Below are 21,011 nucleotides of genomic sequence, written 5' to 3'. Positions count from 1 at the left end.
ATAATTAAGATTTTCTTAAGAAATAAGTAAATTTATTTTCGTTATAGATCTGAATTTCTTCAGTGTAACCTTCTGTAACCATTAATTGTTCATTTAGTACTTAATTGTATAAATAAATGTCAATTATCAGTTGTAAAAATAGAATTAACTAATATAACTAATAATTATTTTATGTAGCAATCAACTTTACAATAATTGCAAAGTTATTTATTAACTGTAATTGTAAATTAGTCATCTCAGTATAATCATTATGGACAAAAGAAAAATGTTGTTGGTCTCACTGATTTCTTATCTATATATGTTATCAGTAATTGCACATTTGCATAAAATTTTGATTTTAGTAAATAAAAGGTGATCATAATATTATTATTGCTGTTTTCTGTTCATTTGTTTCATATCTGAAAAATCAGCTGACTTTTTAGATAACAATAAATAATGTGACTTTCTAGTTTTGATATAACTAAGTTTTAAAGCTTATCCTATTTCTTTAATATCATTCAGTGCAACCTTAAAAATTGATTGTGGAAATTAATTTTTTAGTATCACTCTCCAGACAGGAATCATATTTATTTATTATGTATGACAACCCAGGGACTCTCAAAGACTTGTGCATTGACTATGTCTGTAATAATATTGAAAAGCTTTACATGGCTGAACAAATTAGCGAGACTGACTCACATCCACATGAATTGGATTATATGTTTATCGACAATAACATATTTCTACCAATGGAAGTTTCAGAGGTTTTGTTAACTAAACTTAGTGAACGAAATAAATTAAATGATGAAACATTAGCTCTGTTTAGTCACAAAAATGTCTACTTAAGGTTAGTTAATGTTAATATATTTTGTTCAATTTATTTTTGAATCTAAGATATTTTATCAAATTAAATTTTATATTTTTCTGATTATTTGGTTAAATTATTAATTTTATTTTAGTTTCTAATGATTACATTTTTATTTTTAGAAATGTTATACTTCCCCAAACAAAATATTTAACTACAAAAGGCTTAAGGACATTGAAAAAGCATAAAATAAAAAAACTAAAAGCTCGAGGGTTAAAATGTACAGTTAATGAACTAGTTGGTTCATTGGGAGAATGGACAACACAAAATTTAGAATCCCTCTGTGTGTCAAATAGTTCATTTTTGAGTGATTCATAGTAAGTATATTTAAATTTTTTAATGTATTCATTCATTTTTGTATGTAATAGAATATTATTATCATTTTTTTATATTCTATGATTATTTATCATTATTAAAATACCAATAAGTATTATTATATTATTAAAATAAATGTATAAATACTTATTTAATTGTTTTATATTTAACAATGTATTAATACAAAATTGTATATATCTAAATTTTAACACGTATAAAAAGCCATATAACTGTAAGGTTATATATTAATGATATTATATGAATGATTTTAAAATTATTTTAACTAAATGTTAGTGTAAAGAGGGCAATGAAATATAAATGAAAACAAAACTACTAGTTTGTTTATAATACTGCCAAATAAACAAAAATAAGGTTTGAAAAAACTAAATTAAACAACTTCTTTTACTTTGTTGATTTTTTACATTTTTTTTTAATCTTTACAAAATAATTTGAGTAGAAATATTTACATTATTTTATTGTTTTTTTAAATAAATTTAATTGAATTTAACAGCAAATTAAAAATAGTTTACTATAAATACTAACAATGTCAAATCAAATGCTAATGTGTTTAGAACTTTAAAATTATTTATCAAATTATTTTTATTTTATTTCTTTTAATAAAAATTATGTTCAGCCAAAGTATAAAAAATAAAGTTTCAAATTAATGTTTTTATACAACAAGTTAATGCCTAATATAAAAAACTACTATTGAATAAAATAATAAATTGTTAATTTTTTTTTATAAATATTTTTATTATTTCAGTGAAATGAAATTTTGTGTAACTGTTTCACTTTCTAAACTAAAGAATTTACGTTCATTAGATGTGAGCAATACTGAGTTTAGTACAAATAATTTAATTGCTGTAGTTGAAGACCTTCCACATTTGGAGTCATTAGATATTTCTAATACAAAAGTAGATACATTATTACCATTAGGAAAAAGAAAAAATCAGTTGAAAAAATTAAGTGTTTACAACTTGAAGGTATAAACAAATTGTTAGAATTAATTTAATTAATTCAATTAAAATATATATATATAAGTTGTTAAAATATTTTAGTGTTTAAATATTAAATTTTTATTGATTAGTTAATAGCTTTTAATATTCTTTTGTAAATATAGCTTGGTTAAAAAAATGTAATTAGTATTTTGAATTGTCAATATTTTATCTTATTACTTTACTAATTGCTATGACTTTCTACTATTAACCTTAATATATAAATTTATAGGAAGCCACTATGCATTTAATTGCTTTCAGTCCATTAAAATGTATGACATCATTAACTCATTTAGATTTATCTACTGAAAAATATTCTGCACATCCATTTGAACCATTTAGCTGCGACACACCTTGGATCCAATTTTTAACTGATCCTGATTGGTTACCTGATTTAGTTTCTTTAGACATATCAGGTAAATAATAATATTAATCAACTTATATGTAATACTCAAATTAGTGACTTATGTTAGACATTAGTTAGTATAAGAAAACTTGTTGTAGCTAAACACAACTTAATAAAACTATTTTCCTTCTTTATCTCATGACAAAAATATTTCTTAACTAATCCGGGTACAGACTAATATATTTTAATCAGTAAAAAATTAATTCCTTAAAGAATTCATTTTCAATTAATTATATATAATTAATTATGATTGCAGGGAGTGACAATGTTGGACATAAAATAATGCAAAGTTTTCTTGCTTCTCACAAAAAATTAAAATTTTTAGGTTTGATGCATATGGATGATTGTGGATTAGCTATGTTTACAATGCCTTCACATCCATTTTATAACCCAGATTTAGTGGTAAATAAATTATTTTTAGTATTATTATAATTAAATATAATTTTTATTAGTTAATCTACTGAATTTTACATTAATTAGGTCACTGGTGTGGTAACACAAGAACAATTATTAACTGGTTTAAGACGGTACACTAAAAGACCAACTTATATTCAAAAATGTCTTTATCATTTATTTAAGTGGACTGAAAAATATGACTCACCTAAAGTTGAAATTATTGAAGTAATTTGCTTCATCATGCAACTAGTTTGAATTTATTTAACCATTTTAACATACATTTTTTTTTTTTGTTTTAGTTGATTTTAAATGCAATGAACAGTTTGTATGACAATTTTCCTGTACAGATGGCTGCTACTGCGTGTCTTTATAATTTGACTAAAAGTGATTTGGCATCAAAAATTCATCCTAATGTATTAGCCATGGTAGTTGAAGCTACATTAGATGCTATGGAACGTTATCCTAATCACAATCAATTACAAAAAAATACTCTTTTAACATTATGTAGTGATCGTATCTTACAGGTATGTGGCCTGATAAATGTACAAATGTTTACAATTTATATGGATGTTATAAGTATGGGAAATCTAAATCAGGGAATTTGATGATTTTGCCTGAAGTTTTTAAAAAATTAATTAGTTTATCAAATGTTGAGCTGTTAACTGAGTTAATTCTTACAGTTTTTGGGTGCTTAGATCTTACTAGCCTTCTAAGTTATACCTATATAAATAATAATAAAAATAATAGGGAGACTCTTGAAATCACATGCTTTCACATATAAATGACGCCTATGTCCCTTAAATAAGGTATCAAATTTTTTTTAAATAGACTAGAAATCGTAGAAAAGTCAACAAATTTTCAACTCTAAATTTGTGATAACCATGTATAACTGCTTACATACAGGGTGATAATTTATCGCTGACCACTAAATTTCTCCTAAAATAATAATTTTAAGATTTTTTATTTTGTTTAGTACTATTTACTTCACAATGTATAAGTAATTAAATATTTATTAGAGATATTTATTAGATTATTAAATACTTATTCTTTACACAACTAGCAAATCTATTCCACACATCATTTATGTCTCCCTCAACATTCCACACCATCCTCTCTTTTACCGTCTTTACAAATCCTTTTTCATTTTCCCTTTCAATTTCCACCACCGGATCTTCGATTTTTCCCCTGTGTTTCTTCTACTTTTGTTTATTCTCTTTCCGGTACACCACAACTCCATTACCATCAATCTATGTTGTGTAGTTACATTCTCGCCTGGTATAAGTTTACAATCTTTTACTCGCTTTACGCTCTCTCTCTTCCACATAAAATAATCGATCTGTGATCTATTCTTCCCACTCTTATATGTTATATAATGTTCTTCCTCTTTCTAAAATAAGTATTAATCACAGCAAGATCATACGATATTGCGAAATCCAGGATTTTTTATTATCATTATTATCCCTACACCAATTTTTGTACTAGACTTACCTGAGTATATTATTTTATAACCCTCACCTATTTCCCTTGATTTCTCTCCTTTCCACTTAGATTCCTGCACACAACAAATGTTAACTTTTCTCCTCTTCAATACTTCTACTAATTCTCTACTTCTACCATTTAATGTTGTTCCAACATTCCAATTACCTATTCTTATTTTATCTTTCTCCCTTATACATGAGTCCAGCCTAGATTTAAGTAGTGATGTCCCTACACTGTTGACACTACAAGTGTTAGGTAGACCTTTACACATGACTGGTGAAACAGTTACCGCACAAGTTGTCCAGTTGGTATCACACACTTTATTCCTTAAGCCTTCTCCGTTTTTAACTACTTTCTGTTGTCCTCACATACCTCCGAGATGGAACAATCCGCCTAAGTTTTGTTCAGGATTCCTCATACTTTTTTGACATAGATTTTTACGCTGGCTGTCGACCTGACACAACCTCATTAGTCGCCTCTTACGACTGGCAGAAGGGCCGTGGAAGTATTCTTATCCCTTATCCAAAGGGAAAAGTTAATTTAGTTAATTGTCAGTTGCCAATAGTGTCAGTGTTGTCTTAATTTTTTAATATATTTTCTACAATTTTTAAAAAATATCAATGATGTGACACCATGACAATATTGCCATTTAAAAAAGTTGGTACCCTTATAAGGAAATTAAATAGAAATAAATAATAGTAGTCAAAATAAAAAACAATTCTCAAAATTATTATTCTAGAAGAAATCTAGTAGTCTACAATAAACCAATATATATAGAGAGTGTCTCACATCTGAATGAGAACATTTATGATACTATTATTATGTTATTGAAAACTTTATTTTTATTAATTATTGCCTTCTTAGATAACGCTTAAAGCACATTTATTAATTGTTCATCACTGATAAAACAAAATTTTAAATTAGTCATTTTTTAGCGCTTTTCTTACAAAAAATGTTGATGAGTAGATAATAATTTTAAGGTATGTACTTATCGAGTTATAAGCATTTTAATACATAGAGTGGGTATAGAACCCGAGTTGGGTTTAAAACAAATCTTTCAATAAAAAGATAATTGTATCAAGTTATAAGTGTTCTCAGTTAGAACACTCTGAATTTGTATGTATATATACATAAATTAACTATTGTATTATAGGATGTTAAAATGGACAAGTTCAGGTGTGCTAAGTTAGTTTTAGACTCATTGCATACTTTTAATGATGTTGTCATGAATCGTATGAGTGTTGCTATATGTAGTATTTTAGGTAATATTTATTTTGTAACTTGTCTACTTTAAATTCAATCTTCTGAGAGAATGAACTTTTTATTTTCAAGCTGCCAAAATATCAACATCTGAAACGTCTCAGCTAGGATCCAATCCCAGATATATGTCAAAATTATTATCTATTGTTAGGGAGAAATTGTCAACTAAAACAGTAGATGTAACTATGAAGTTTACACTTAGTGCTCTTTGGAATTTAACTGGTATTATTGAAAATATGATGAAAAATTAGACAAGCTTCTTTATAAGTTTAATTTTTTAATTGTTCAGATGAATCACCAACAACTTGCAAAGTCTTTATCAACGAAGGTGGTCTCCAATTGTACATGGAAATACTTAATACATTTATTGATGATAGTACTGTTGAAACTAAAGTACTTGGTTTAGTTAATAATATTGCTGAAGTTAAACACTTGAGAGCAATGTTATTTGTGAATGACATTATTCCTACTCTAAGGTATGTAATATTTAAAATCAAAATATTCATTATTTAACACATTTTATTCAAATTAAATTCAAATGATATTCATTAATTCAATTTATTATGCTTAGACGCCTTTTACGATCTCAACAAATTGATGTAAGCTATTTTGCTGCTGGTATTATTGCACATTTAGCCTGTGAACATGGTTGGGAAAAATACACAATGAATGGAAAAATTGAAATTTTAGAAGAACTACGACTTGCTGTGCAACAATGGGTTCCACCTGAAGGTGAAATGGTTGCTTACAGATCATTTCAACCTTTCATTAGTTTACTAAATTCAAATGATATGCCACAAGTTCAATTATGGGCAGCGTGGGCTATTCTTCACGTTTGTACCAAAAATGGTAATTTAAAGTTGCATTGATATTTTTTATTACATTTTTTTAAATTTAATATTTCTAATTGATGGTCTTTATTTAGCCAAAAAGTATTGTGCTATGCTTGAAAAAGAAAATGGAGTTGGTATACTTCAAAATATAACTTTGAACAAATCTGTGGATAATGAAGTTTATCAATTATGTTGTCGTGTATTAAACTTGATGTATGAGTACAGGTAACTATTTGTAGTATTGGTGTTAACTAAATTTAGACAAACTGATAAGTAGATTATGAAAGGTATTCTATAAATTATAAATATAGGCGTTCATTAATAAAAAAAATTGATGGGACTAAATTAAATTTATCCCTCGCCTTAATTTTTTTAGCTTTGATGCAAAGCTGAGGTTTGGTTTTACTATGATGTGTTTTTTTTTGTGTCTGTTACCACTTTTTTTCAGCTCTCACTGAACCGATTTCTATCAACGATACGTCAAAAGATCACAAAACGTATCTAATCGAAGATATTACCCTCAAAATATGAAAAAATTTCCCTCGTTCTCCGTAAATGGAAAAAATCTCCAAAAAAATAATAAATTTAAAATTCGCTAATTTTCGACATTTTTTCTAACTTAAAACTGCCATAACTTTTTTCAAAATAACCAAATCAATATAATTTTTTTATTATAGATGCATGATGTCTTCACCTATCATTTGGTATACTTTTTTTTATAAATCTGACCCTTTACCTGCCCTCAGAGGGGGATTTAAAATGACAACTTTTTCACAAAAAAATTACTTTTTCAACTCAACTTTTGAAAGTGTTCCTGAAAGTCTGACACATGTATATATATATACATAAATTAAAGCTAATGTAATGTTCTTTCTTATGGAAAAAAAAATTTTGGACTTTATTTTGTCTTCACGGTGAAAATGGCTACCAAATCCTAATTTTGTTTGAAAATTCTCGATTTTATTTTTTACATATTTAACTTTATAATGCTATAACTTAGTGTATGGATTAACACAATTTTTTTATGTGAAATAATATTTATATCCCTTTTTCATTTGACATACTTTATCTTAATCAGGATATTAATAAGGAAATGTTTTCATAAATCAATGTTTTAATAAGTTATTTTATTTTATTAGCCATTCACCTTTTTTATATCCTTTTCAATCCTTTTTCTAGGCATATATTTAAAGATATAATTTTTCATATACATTTTTATGTACACAAATAGATAAGCAACATAGCTTGTCTATTTTGTTAATAGTTTAATCAAATTTAATATTTAATCATCTAACAAGGTTGGAAAAGTAATTGATTTTAATTTTTAAATAGTTAAAGTTAATTAATTGAAAGGAATCAACATGTTAATCAGTTTTTTTTTTATTAAATTAAGTTATAAGTTTTTAGTAGGCTAAATTTTTTTGTTGGAATTACATATCATCATTATTGACAATTTGAAAAAAAAAATTCTCAGAATTGACATTAAATAGACTTTGGACAGTTAAAAGTCTTACAGACATCATCAATTACTTTTGGAAACATATATTGTGTGTTTGTTGACTATACTAGTAAACATTTTATTAATACTGTAGATTGATATGGCTTAAATAATAAAAGGTATTTAACTGCCTAAGATTAACCACCACCCCAAGTTGGGTGCCCATTTGACAATACAGGGTGATTGATTATCTATGTCTCACAAATTATCTCTGAAAATATAAGTTACCTTTTTTTTTTTTTTTATGAACTATTGTTTTTATTTTGGGCTGCTCACTGATTAAAATTACATTTTTATTACAGTCCCTTATGCTTTAAATCAGTATCAACTTTCAAATGATCACTCTATTTTTTTATATATAAAATCAGATTAGATATAGTTTTAAAAAAATTTTTTTTTGTTTTATTTATCAGCGAGCTATGATTCATTAAAGTTTAGGGGACATAGTACTACTTACGTTTATTTATAAAAGATGCGTAAAATTTTCATCACTGTACACTAAATATTAATGTTACTGTATTTACCAGACTGTTTTATTTGTTAAATCCTCTAAACTTTAAATTGTGATATCTCGTTTAGAATTTATTAAAATTAAATTTTTGTTTTTTTTTTAGAATTTTTTTTTATGCTAAATAAGATTAATAAAAAAAAACTGACTTGCTATTTGAAAATCTAAAGTTGATATTGAATTAAGGATTAAGGGATGAAAATAGAATCTTTAATTTTCTTTTTCTTTTCAAATAGTTCTACAAAGATTTACAACAAATAAAATAATTACATATATGATAACGTTAATATTTTTAAAGAAAATTTGTGAGGCATAGTTAGTCAAACATCCCATATATATTTTTACAATATGATATACGAGATTTTGGAGGAATAAGTTATTACTATTATTTCTTAATAAATAATTTTTAATAATAGGTTTATAAAAGTAAAGTTTTTATGTTTATAGGAGAAGTACAAATTCAGTTTTTTCCAATGAGACATTTATTAAATAATTGAACCTTCTATTTCTTTAAAATTAAGTTCTTTTTAAACTATTTATCAATTGTCTGTCATGTATTTAATGTAAATTTAAACAAATTATGATTAGTAAAATCTACATGTAAATAATTGATGTAATTTATACACTATACAAAAGTTTTAATCTTTAATTTGAGTTAAGTAGTGTTAAATAGTTTTAAAACTTCAAACAGATTCATATGGAATTTTAAATATAAATTGAATTAATTTTGTTATAATAATGATTATAATTATTGTATGATTTATTAACTAAATATTAATACTAATATTTAATTGTTCAATTTTAAATAGTGAGATTTTTTTTTTAACAGAATTAAGAGTTTTATAAATCTAATTATACTAAATGCACTTTAACATGATTATATTATTTTAAAAAATGCTTTTTATTTTCCTTTTTATTGCAAAATTGCTAAATATTTATTACTTACCATATTTAACATCACAAAATCAATCAAAATATTAAATAAAAAACTATTGTACTTATTAAAAATTTATTTTTAAGTTATATTTAATATTAAAATATCAAATAATTTTTACTGGTGTTAAAAAAAAAACTTTTAATTGTCTTGTTTTTATCTTGTACTTGAATTATTAAAAGAAAAAAAAAATGACTCAATAACTCTTAAAAAAAAAAAAATAAATAAATAAAAAAATTAGTGAATCTGAAATTCAAAATTATATTTCTATCGTGATCTCTGTTATACATTTTGTTAACTTGAACAAGTATTTAACTCAGTATTCTCTATGAAATATTATATTTATATTTCATTTTTACTAAAAATAATTTTTATAACAATATAAGTGTTGCAATAATTTATTTATATTAACATCTCAATTTATTATAGGTTTTAACTGTATTATATTTTATTTTTTCATTACTGTGAATCAACTTCAATTTTTTTTTTTAATAATAAAAAATTATTTTATGTTCTTAATAGTTACTTCTAATTTTTTGTTCGTTTTTTGTTTTTCACTGAACAGTTTTATGTTCACTACTTATTTCATATATATATATATATATATAAATAATATTTAACTAGCATTTGTAAATTTTATTTTTAAAAATTAAATAGTTTGTAATAATATATTTATTCGTATTAATTAAATAAATATAAAACTTCTTGTAGTTATGTTGTTTAGTTTGTATATTGTTCAAATATTTAATATATTTTTAACTGTTTTAATTTTTAGTGTTTGCTAGAGACAATTAAACTCACTACTGAAAATGAGTATAGATATTAACAAAATATTAAACTGCTGTTTTATCATCATAGCCATTTTCTTCAATATTAGACAATGATTCATTTTGAACTGTTATCATTATCATTATTTGCATGTATTTGGATCCTCAACCAAATTTTCTACGTCTACAATTTCATCATAAATAACAGAATCATTGTCAACAACATCAAGTTGATTACAAAAAGCTTTAAAATATCAATTTCGTTTACGATATTGTCTTGCACGTTCAGCATCTGAAATAGGACCAGATGATAACGTTGATACACCACCAGGGTTATTTTGCAATTTTTTCATATTTTTCTGTATACTATATTGTTGTGCATGTTCTACATTAGATACAGGAAAATAAACTTCAGCTTTAACGGCTATTTGGTTACATTGACTCCGTTTTTTGTACATGTACCAGAAGCTTCATCATTGCTGTTGCCTATTGAATTTACTGTTTTGAATTTTTTTTTTTCGGTAACCTAAACCTTTCATCATGGTTCATATTTATTGTCTTCAGCATTACAAAGCCAATAGAAATAAAAATTTTAATATTATAAATATTGATATACACAAATTATGATTAAAAATAAACCAATAGTAAAACGACTTACTATTTCTTTTCTGTCTTTCTATTGACATCATAATTTAATGTATTATTTGATTTTGACATGTTTGACTTTGAAAAATTTAGCTAGGATAATAAATATTATAATAATTAATATTTTGTAATAATATAAAAGACTATCACATGTCACCATCGCACATGGAGACACAAAAATAAAAAAATTCGGTTAAATTAAAATTGAGCCGGTACAGCGTGAGTGATAACAAATATTAGAATTGACCATTAAGCTATCTCAACGAATTTCCTAGGATAGGTAATTCTTGCGTATTAAATTGGGTAATACCTATAATAAAACGTAGTGTGAGATTTGTCATTAACTTAAAGCTATGAATACTGAAATATTAGGTAACTAAAATGCCATCTTAGAATAAAAAAAAATTAACTAAGTAATAAATAAAACTGAAGTTAAATAAAAATTTACAAATATTTTATCGATAACACATATAGAAATACAGAATTGATAAAAATATAATATAACAATAATGTAAAACAATAGTACTCACACAATGAAGAATGACAAACCGCTGACCTAAGATGCTAAAATAAAAATACTAATAGAAACACAAATCACGTAAAAAAGAACAAACAAAAAGTGGTTAACAAAAATAAGATCACCGCGGCACTTTTGTTTACATTATGTGTGTGCTTGCACATCGAAGATATAGCCAGATAGTGCACTTCGGAATTTAATGATAACTTAAACCTGTATTAATGCAATGTCACCATATACAAGAAATTAAATTATTGTGCAGAACCTTTTACTATAATTATTGTATCAAATAATTGGTTACGTGAGAGTCAATGCATATTAATGGAATTTCAAAAAAATATTGAGTAACTTTTTTTTTTTTTTTCTATTATGAAAAGGCTTCGACAACTTATGGACATTAGCCTACAGTTTTTTTTTTTTCATGATTATTATTTGTACATTAATTAAAGTTATAAGTTGACAATCAATTGATTTAAACTATATACACATATTTATAATTAAATTTTATACAATAATGTTATGAATTTACATTAAATTTACAAGTCTTGCGGTTTCATAGAATCTGTAAATGGCATCCGTGTTTGCTTCGCCCAGAGCTTCCTCCATGTTGTTGGGGTGGCCTAGTATACTCCGTTCATCATTGTATGTGGGACAGTGGAGTGTTAAGTGTTCAATGGTCAATGGAACTTCACATGTAGAGCAATACGGTTGTTCTTCTTTGTTGAAAGTGTGTGAGTCTTGTATGCCCTATTCTGACTTTGGTGATAAGGGTATCTATTACGCGAGCTGGGTTGATAGGCGAACGCCATTTATGGACAGTTTTTTTAATGTTTTTTAATTTGTTATTGGTAGTACCATCCCATTGGGTTTGCCACTGTTGAACGGAAATTCGGTTGATTATTTTTAAAATATCTTTATATGGTAGTGACATTATTTTTGATGAGAAAGTAGAAGATATGGATTGGTTAGCCAATGTGTCAACTTTTTCATTACTATTGATTCCAATATGTGATGGGACCCACATAAATTCAAAAATTTTATCAGAGTTAGTAATGATGTTGCATATTTGGAGGGATAGTTCATTTGACAGGTTATTTGATTATAATGAAGTCAGGGCACTGTAGGAGTCACTTATGATTAGTACTTTATTCATCAGGGAGGATTCAGTGTAGGTAATTGCTTCTTTAATAGCAAAGATTTCAGCCGTGAAAATGCTTGCATCTGAGGGTAGTTTGTAAAGTCTATTTATATTGCCTGAAATGAATGCGCATCCTGTGCCATTTGTATTTTTGGAGGCATCAGTATAAATTAATTCATAGTCGTGAAAGTCGGATTTTATATTTTCATTAAAAATTGAGACAATTGTGGAGTGGGGAGTAATGTTTTTGTTCAAATGGGATAGTTGGGTGTGGATTTTGGGGTGGTACTGCCAGAATGGAGTTGTTAAAAAAGGAAATGATGTCTCAATTTTGAACTCACAGTTGTATTCCTTGCATATACGAATATAAGTGTCCATAATTGATGTTGGTCCTTTGTGTTTTCTTATTTGGGCAGGATATTTGAATAGTTGATATGGTGTTTGGTATGGGAAGGCAAGTTTTTTGGTCACGTATTTTAAGATGTTTTTATTTCTTCTGGTCTGTAGTGGGGGTTCTCCTGATATGCATAGGATACTGTCTATAGGGCTTGTACGGTAAGCACCTATAGCAAGTCGAATTGCCTGGTTATGTATTGGATTGAGGATTTGTTTTGTGTTAGATTGAGCTGAGTTATAGATGATTGAGCCGTACTCTATTCTAGATAATATTAGTGCTTTATAGATAAGGAGGAGACTGTTTTTGTCAGCTCCCCATTTGAAATGAGATAGTGTTTTAATGATTTTCATTTTACTATTGCAATTTATTTTTAGTTTTTTTAGATGAGTGTTCCATGCAAATCTAGCGTCAAAAATCATTCCAAGTATACGAGTATTTTCTTTATATTCGATTGGTATGTTATTGATGTGAATACGGTGTAGCATATCAGTTTTCTTTTTATTGAAAATTATGCATTGGGTTTTTGATGGTGAGAATTTAAAGCCAGTTTTAGATGACCATTGTAATAGTGAGTTGATAGAAGTTTGTAACAGGTCTACAGTAGTTTTGGTGTTGATTCCGCTGCAGTAGATATTACAATCATCAGCGAATAACGGGTACTTAACAGGTTTCTGTATGTTGCTAAAAATGTCATTGATGGCAACTAAAAATAGTGTGACACTTAATACCGATCCTTGGGGTAGTCCATTCTCTGTTTTTGTATGATCAGAAAGTACATTGTCGAGTTTAACTTGTGTTGTGCGGTCGGTAAGAAAGTTATATAAGAACATTAACATATGGCCATCTATAGACCAGCTAGATAGGATATCGATAACTCTATTTTTCCAAACCATATCATACGCTTTTTCCAGGTCAAGAGACACAAGGATGGTATGGTTTTTTTTTTTGATGGATTCGCATATGTCTGTGTGTAGAGTAGCTAAAACATCTAATGTTGAATGTTTTTGTCGAAAGCCATATTGTTGTTTGATAAATTTATGGTTCGTTTCAAGGTACCAAACTAGGCGTCTGTTTACAATTTTTTCAAGTAGTTTGCAAAGTGTACAGGTGAGAGATATTGGTCGGTAGCTAGTAATATAAAATTTATTTTTTTCAGGCTTTAAAATTGGTTTTACAATTGCTTCACGCCATTTATTTGGTAGTATACCATATGTCCAGATAAGGTTATAGATTGCAAGGATGTGGTTAAGTGCATATTCTGATAGGTTTTTGATGAAGGCATACGGTATATCATCAGGTCTAGGACTTTTACTTGAGCATTTAGTTAATTCATAGTGTAGTTCTTTAATTGTAAGAGGGAGGTTGTACTCATAATCATTATTGTGAATATATGCATTTATGTTGAAGGATTCGTCTTTGGTGTTTTTGTGGGTGATAAAAGTATTTTCGAAGTTTGAGTTGCTGCTGTTATTTTGGAAATGTGTAGCGAATGTTTGCACAATTTCGGAAATCGACGATAGTTCAAATTTGTTATCTCCGTGTTCATAGTATAGTGTTTTAGGTATTTGTTGGTATTTTATTCCTTTAAATGCTTTGATTTTATTCCATACAGTAGTTGAGTGAGATTGGTTGTTTATAGATGATGTGAATTTATGCCAGGAGCTAGTTTTGCATTTTTTTAGGATATATTTTGATTCTGCTCGTGCTTTTTTTAAAAGAATATGGTCGATTAGCAATTTAGTTTTCTTATATCGGTTCAGAGCTTTTTTATATTTTTTAATGGCAAGTTTACATTCCTCATTCCACCAAGGAACTATTTTTTTATTAATTGGTCGGTTGGATTTTCCTATAGCAATGTTGGCTGATTCGACAATGGCATTTGAGAGTTTTGTTACAAGGTTGTCAATTTTATTTTGGTCTATGTTCAGAGAAAAGATATTAGGGTCGTCAGATTCTAGATTTTGTAAGGTATGATCTACTAAGGAAGAGTATAGTTCCCAATTGGGGNCGAAATTTTCGAAATTTTTTTTACTTAAAAGTGCCATAACTTTTTCAAAAATGAACATATCAATATAATTATTTTTTATATAGATGTGTAATATCATTACCTTTCGTTTGGTATATTTTTTTCATGAATTTAACCCTTAACCTGCCCACAAGGGGGGATTTAAAATGACAACTTTTTCAACTTAACTTTTGAAAATGTTCCGGAAGGTCTGACACTTTTATATATATCTTAAATTAAAGCTAATGTAATATACTTTATCATGAAAAAAAAAAATTTCGGACTTTATTTTATCTTCAAGGTGAAAATGGCTACCGAATGCTATTATTGTGTGAAAATTCTCGATTTTATTTTTTACATTTTTAACTTTATAATGCTATGACATATTGAAAAGTGTATGGATCAACATTATTTTTTTATGAGAAATAATATTTTTTAATAATCCCTTTTTCATTCTACATACTTTATCTTAATTAGGATATTAATAATGAACTAGCAGATCATGTAGCTTTTGGAATAGTCCACCAATTTTTTAAAATTAAACAGTATCTAAAGATTTGCATCGAAGCGTTTTTTTTTTTTGATAGTGATTTTAATCACTGTCAGATATCATTATACTTGATCCATCTATACCACGTCACCACTGTGCCGCGACCCCCCTGTGCTGGGTTTTTTAAATGTACAAATAATTGATACAATGATAAAATATTTTGAGTACTTAAAGTAATTAATTGGAGAGTTAATCTTATCAAAAGTTAATAGAATAATTAAATAAAACTTCTGAATCTATCTTATTCAATTTAAGTAGTACAAAAAATTAACTATTATAAGATATAAATAGATTCCACTAATTATTATCTATCAACTTTTTTTTAAAAGAATATGGTCGATTAGCAATTTAGTTTTCTTATATCGGTTCAGAGCTTTTTTATATTTTTTAATGGCAAGTTTACATTCCTCATTCCACCAAGGAACTATTTTTTTATTAATTGGTCGGTTGGATTTTCCTATAGCAATGTTGGCTGATTCGACAATGGCATTTGAGAGTTTTGTTACAAGTTGTCAATTTTATTTTGGTCTATGTTCAGAGAAAAGATATTAGGGTCGTCAGATTCTAGATTTTGTTAGGTATGATCTACTAAGGAAGAGTATAGTTCCCAATTGGGGTTTTCAAGTTTCCATTTATTTATTGATTCAGGTTGAGGTGCTTGTCCAAATAATTTTAGAAGTATTGGCCAATGATCACTTCCATTATAAGATGTTAATGTATCCCATTCTATGTCAGGGGCAATAGTCGAAGTAGCTATAGTGAGGTCAATTGCAGAAAGATTTCCATTAATGGGATTTTGTCTTGTAGGGTTGCCATTATTCAGGAGTATTAGGTTAGGGTCTTTAAGGAAATGTTCCATTGTTTTACCACGATTGTCAGTGTATGTAGAGCCCCATATTGTGTTTCGACTGTTAAAATCTCCTACAATTATAAAGGGCCTAGGTAATTGGGTTGTTATTTGCATTAAGTCTTGTTGTGCAAACGGGGTACTATCCGGTAGGTATATATTGCATATGCTTAGTTGTTTGTGGAGTTTTACAGTGATTGCTACAGCTTCTAAGTTTGTATCTAAATTGATTTCTTTACTTTCTATGTCATCTTTAATAAAAATTGCTACGCCTCCACTTGCTCTGCCGGGGTTGAATCTGTTTTTGAAATATCCATTGTAGTTTTTAATATGGCTAGCTTGGGTAAATTTTAGGTTTGTTTCTTGGAAGCATAGTATGTTTGGATTAAAATCAGAAATAATTCGTTGTATGTCTACATGGCGTTTATAAAATCCATCTATATTCCATTGTATTATACTCATGTTATTGGTGTTTTAATTTGTGTATATCTTTATTTATTTTGTAAGTGCCTTTGTTCTAGATTTTTTTTTTTTGGAGTATTTTATTTGTTTTATGATTTTATTGTGCGTTTTTATATTCTTGGGCTGGTTGTACTTGAAAAAGTAGATTAGATAATTTGGTTAATTTGGATTTTATTGATCTATCATTAATATAAGGTCGAACTTTTTCTATTACTTCTATTATTGTGGGTATATTGGATCCAATTTCATCACATATTGTATGTATATTGTTATGTTTATTACTAAAGTTTTCAACCAAGTATTTGAATTGTAGATACGTTATCTCGCTACTGTTATTGTTGCTTGAAAAAAAAGGTTCAGATAGTTTTAATGCATTGTCAATGTTTTTGTCATCTAGTTGTGTTGATGAATTAGAGCGTGAGAGTACTTTAGCTTTTTTTTTATTTGGTTGTAGTATAGTGGGAGATTGCGATGTTGCTTGAGATGATGTGTCCGATAGAGGCCTTTTCGTTGAATCTAGGAGAGGGTCATCTGAATTATCATTTTTATTTTCGTTAATTGATTTTTTTTGGTTATTATCAATATTAGTATTATATTGTTGTATTTTAGATTGCGCCCTTTCCTTGTAAGCGATATATTTAAAGAGGGCCGTCTTGTCAAGTGTTGGATATTCGGCAAGGTCCGCCCAATCAATCCTATTGTTGGCAAGTTCTTCGTCCATGAGTGGGCTGTCGGGAGGCCGGATGTTCTCCAGGATATCGGCGTTTTCGTCTATGGGTGACATTAGTTGTTCTGTTGGTTCATTATATAATTTAGGTTCTTGGTTCAAGTTATTTGTGTTATTTTTACATGACATTGAAGTGTGGCTTATTGATTTACACGTGAAGCAGGTAATTTTATCGTCTGTAAAAAAAATTCTGAATTGGGTTTCATTTGTTTGAACTAGTTTGTTAAGATTCATTTGGTAGTTAAGTTGGTTTTAAACAGAAAAAGCCATACTACCTGTTAGCGAGCGTAAAGACAATATGCTATCGGGAGCTTGAAAAGCGATAACGCGATAATGAACACACGTGTTGCACTGTCGGGTGTGGAACACGTACTGATTGAGTAACTTTAATGTACTGATTATTGGTAATATTTTTTACCTATCTTTAATATACCTACATCAAACTTTTTAGCTCTATTGCAGATTAAATAATTCTATTTTATTTAATCTACTACTGAATACTAAATATGTTTATAAAATTTACACTTCAATGACAAGTGTCTCCTAAATAGTTGAGGTGCCTTCCAGATAAATAAAAAAAAGTAAAAGGAAGGAAAAAAATTCTTTTTTCTGTGGTACTAGACGTAAACTCATTTATTTAAATTTTTACATCCTCGAAAAAAAAATTGAATTTACGTTACTCAACTTAAGTAGTAAAAAATAATAAAAGATATCTATTTAAATATATATATACATATATTATAAAGGATGAGTGTATGAAAGTGTTCAATAACATAGTGATTAATTAAATAGATGAAGTAATTATTGAAAATATTACAATTGTATGAACGCCGCAGCGCCCGATGGTATTCACGCGGGTTCGTTAACGTTCGTGGTTTTATTTTGTCCTAAGTCTTTAGCTATGTCGAGGATAAGAAATAAGATGAGTGGACTATATGTTTGAATGTAGAATGAATTTTATAATGTATAATTATAACAATTAAATATATTATACAAGAAATATAAAATCTTATATACACCAAGTGAGTAAGTCTATACTTTTGGATAATTGAAACGGCGGTGATAATGTTGAATATTGAAAGAATTAATTGAAGTCGAATGCAAATAGCTGACCAATGTGTACAATATGCTGTGAACGGTACTGTTATGTATTTCAGAAAATATTTAGATCCAACGGCGATACTAAGAGCACAAGGGTGCGACAATCGCAAAGGTAATATTTTTCTTTTACAACAAAGCGAATACAAAATTACTGGCTCGCAAACGCCATAGAGCTTATAGCTGAAGAAACGTTAAGATGGCGGCAATAATGCAGACATAGAGAGAAGATCGACAACTCGATGTAACACAACGATAGCATAAATAATCACATCACAATTTCTCGACAGCATATTAGACCGATGTGTATCGAACAATAGTTAAATATAAGTTTATTAAAAATTAAAAGTTCCAAATAATTTAATAAATATTGACTAAAATTTTCTCTGTAGAAGTTTTTAAATTGTCAGTTAACATCTTTCAACCAATCACATCTTCATTTATTATTGTTTCGCCGGAACAGTAGTAATAGAAGCTATCAAACCTGGAAATATATACATGTGAATAATATACAATACGTATATAATATGTGAAAGTAATTGTGTAAAATATTCAAGTTATGCTATGATTATGACCTAAATAATTAAATTTACACATTCAAATTATAAATGCTTTAATGTAGACAATTTTATACTTTTTAATGATTTTTTCGATAAAGATTCTTTAAACAATTAAAAATTGTAGAAAAAATTCTGAATCTAATAAACAAATTAAGAAGATAATCTTTATCAAAACTTTTACACGCACCCAAAGAAAAACCTCAATCAATTTTAATAGAGAAATTTTATCAAGGGTTTATGATAATGTTTTATTAATACGAACAAATTAATTATTCTTATAAATTAAGACAAGAAAAAAAATTATCGTATTGATAAATATATCATAGTTTCAATAGTAATGATATTTTTATCAAATTGAACAATGAATTTATTATATAGATCGAGTTTTTTCTCTGGGTGCGGACGATTATAAATTACGCTAAGCATACATAATTTTAACATTTCCCCTACTTTATATTGTGATAATACTTGTATATTTCATTGACAAAAGTCAGAAGATGTCATTGCACCCCTTGTCCCTAATAAAGTAAATAATGTATTATGTAATAAAGATATTGATTGTTTTTAGGCTACAATTAGGGGTATGGCAAGCGCGAATTAAAAATATTTTTTCGGAGGAATTTTATAATACATACTTTTTGCTTCAATGAGAAACTGAGAAGGTATAAATTTTATTATGATATGTTTTTAATTATTATTTTTTTTTTGTTTTGTATCTGTTATCACTTTTTCTCAGTTCTCATAGAACCAATTTTTTTTAGCGATACGTCAAAAGATTACAAATCGTATCTAGTATAAGACATTACCCTCAAAAATTGAAAAAATTATCCTCGTTCCCCGTAAATGGGGGAAATCTCCAAAAAAAATTACAAATTTAAGAATCACTAATTTTCAACATTTTTTCATTTTTTTTACTTAAAACTGCCATAACTTTTTCAATAATGACCAAATTAATATAAATTTTTGTATAAATTAACTTTTTCAACTTAATCTTTGAAAGAGTTCCGGAAATACTGACACTTATATATATATTTTAAATTAAAGTTTATATAATATACTTAAATATGAAAAAAAAAAATTGGACTTAATTTTGTTTTCATAGTAAAAACGGACATCAAAGTTAATAAAAAAAATACGATTTTTTTACTAAATTATTAAATATCAATATCATACTATATTTAATTGTTGTAATAAATATTTATACATATATTACACTTATAAATCATAAAACTTGTAATCGGGATATAAATTAGGTTATAGGATATCATGTTCCTTTTGGAATAATCTACCAGTTTTTTTTAATTAAATACTATCTACAGATTTGCATCGAAGCGTTTTTTATGATAGTGATTTTAATCGCTGGATCTAACTATGCTACGTCCCCACTGTGCTGGAGTTTTTTTTCTTGTTCATAATCTTTTTGAAAGTATTATACATTTAATAAGTTATCGCGTGAAATTAGTTAGAGAATGGCGCTCGGGCCTTTCTATCCTCTAAAAATATGCTCTTGTGGTGTGTGTAATTATCCTAATAAATTAAATTTTTATCATTAATTTTTACATTTTTGGGATATTTTTCTGCGGGTACCCTTGTACAACGCCCAACTTTGATTAAACATTTTAGTCTGCAATCTTTTGTATTATTTTTATAGTTATTTGCATGTAACATTAAAACATATGAATTTGATAAAATTCAATATAAAGCTTCATAGAACGCATTATAAGGTTAAATGTAATTATTTGCGGGCACGCGTTAATATGACTTAAATTCACAACACTCAAGACTTTAAGACTTGTGTTATAGAAATTTGTCTATAATTTTTTGATATAA

At 27.2% G+C, this 21,011-nt stretch overlaps 2 protein-coding genes across 3 annotated transcripts; one reads left to right on the top strand and one right to left on the bottom strand.

Annotated features, from left to right (window-relative positions):
• The first annotated feature begins 348 nt into the window (after positions 1 to 348).
• LOC126901944 (protein zyg-11 homolog B-like) lies at positions 349 to 9,253 on the top strand. Of its 2 annotated transcripts, none has more exons than XM_050678913.1 (13): positions 349 to 826; positions 967 to 1,161; positions 1,923 to 2,142; positions 2,387 to 2,570; positions 2,886 to 2,962; positions 3,041 to 3,181; positions 3,256 to 3,480; positions 5,589 to 5,697; positions 5,768 to 5,917; positions 5,985 to 6,171; positions 6,267 to 6,544; positions 6,621 to 6,753; positions 8,982 to 9,253. In XM_050678913.1, the coding sequence occupies exons 1-13, from the start codon at positions 576 to 578 to the stop codon at positions 9,025 to 9,027; spliced, it is 2,196 nt and encodes a 731-aa protein (XP_050534870.1). In that variant the 5' UTR covers positions 349 to 575; the 3' UTR covers positions 9,028 to 9,253. The 2 variants fall into 2 exon arrangements, with proteins under 2 accessions (XP_050534870.1, XP_050534863.1); XM_050678906.1 differs by having other exon boundaries at positions 350 to 826; positions 2,817 to 2,962; positions 8,982 to 9,252.
• A 1,392-nt stretch (positions 9,254 to 10,645) lies between these two features.
• Positions 10,646 to 14,925, bottom strand: LOC126901957 (uncharacterized). The gene is made up of 3 exons (XM_050678926.1): positions 11,411 to 14,925; positions 10,894 to 10,973; positions 10,646 to 10,793 (listed from the first exon to the last, which is right to left on the bottom strand). The coding sequence occupies exon 1, from the start codon at positions 13,823 to 13,825 to the stop codon at positions 12,497 to 12,499; it is 1,329 nt and encodes a 442-aa protein (XP_050534883.1). The 5' UTR covers positions 13,826 to 14,925; the 3' UTR covers positions 10,646 to 10,793; positions 10,894 to 10,973; positions 11,411 to 12,496.
• Positions 14,926 to 21,011: the final 6,086 nt, after the last annotated feature.

The sequence above is a fragment of the Daktulosphaira vitifoliae genome, unplaced genomic scaffold (genome assembly GCF_025091365.1).
Source record: "Daktulosphaira vitifoliae isolate Bord-2020 unplaced genomic scaffold, ASM2509136v1 Scaffold_1, whole genome shotgun sequence".
Classification (NCBI taxonomy): Eukaryota; Metazoa; Arthropoda; class Insecta; order Hemiptera; family Phylloxeridae; genus Daktulosphaira; species Daktulosphaira vitifoliae.
Note: the sequence above shows the minus strand (reverse complement) of the source record. Positions and strands in the feature narration are given on the sequence as shown.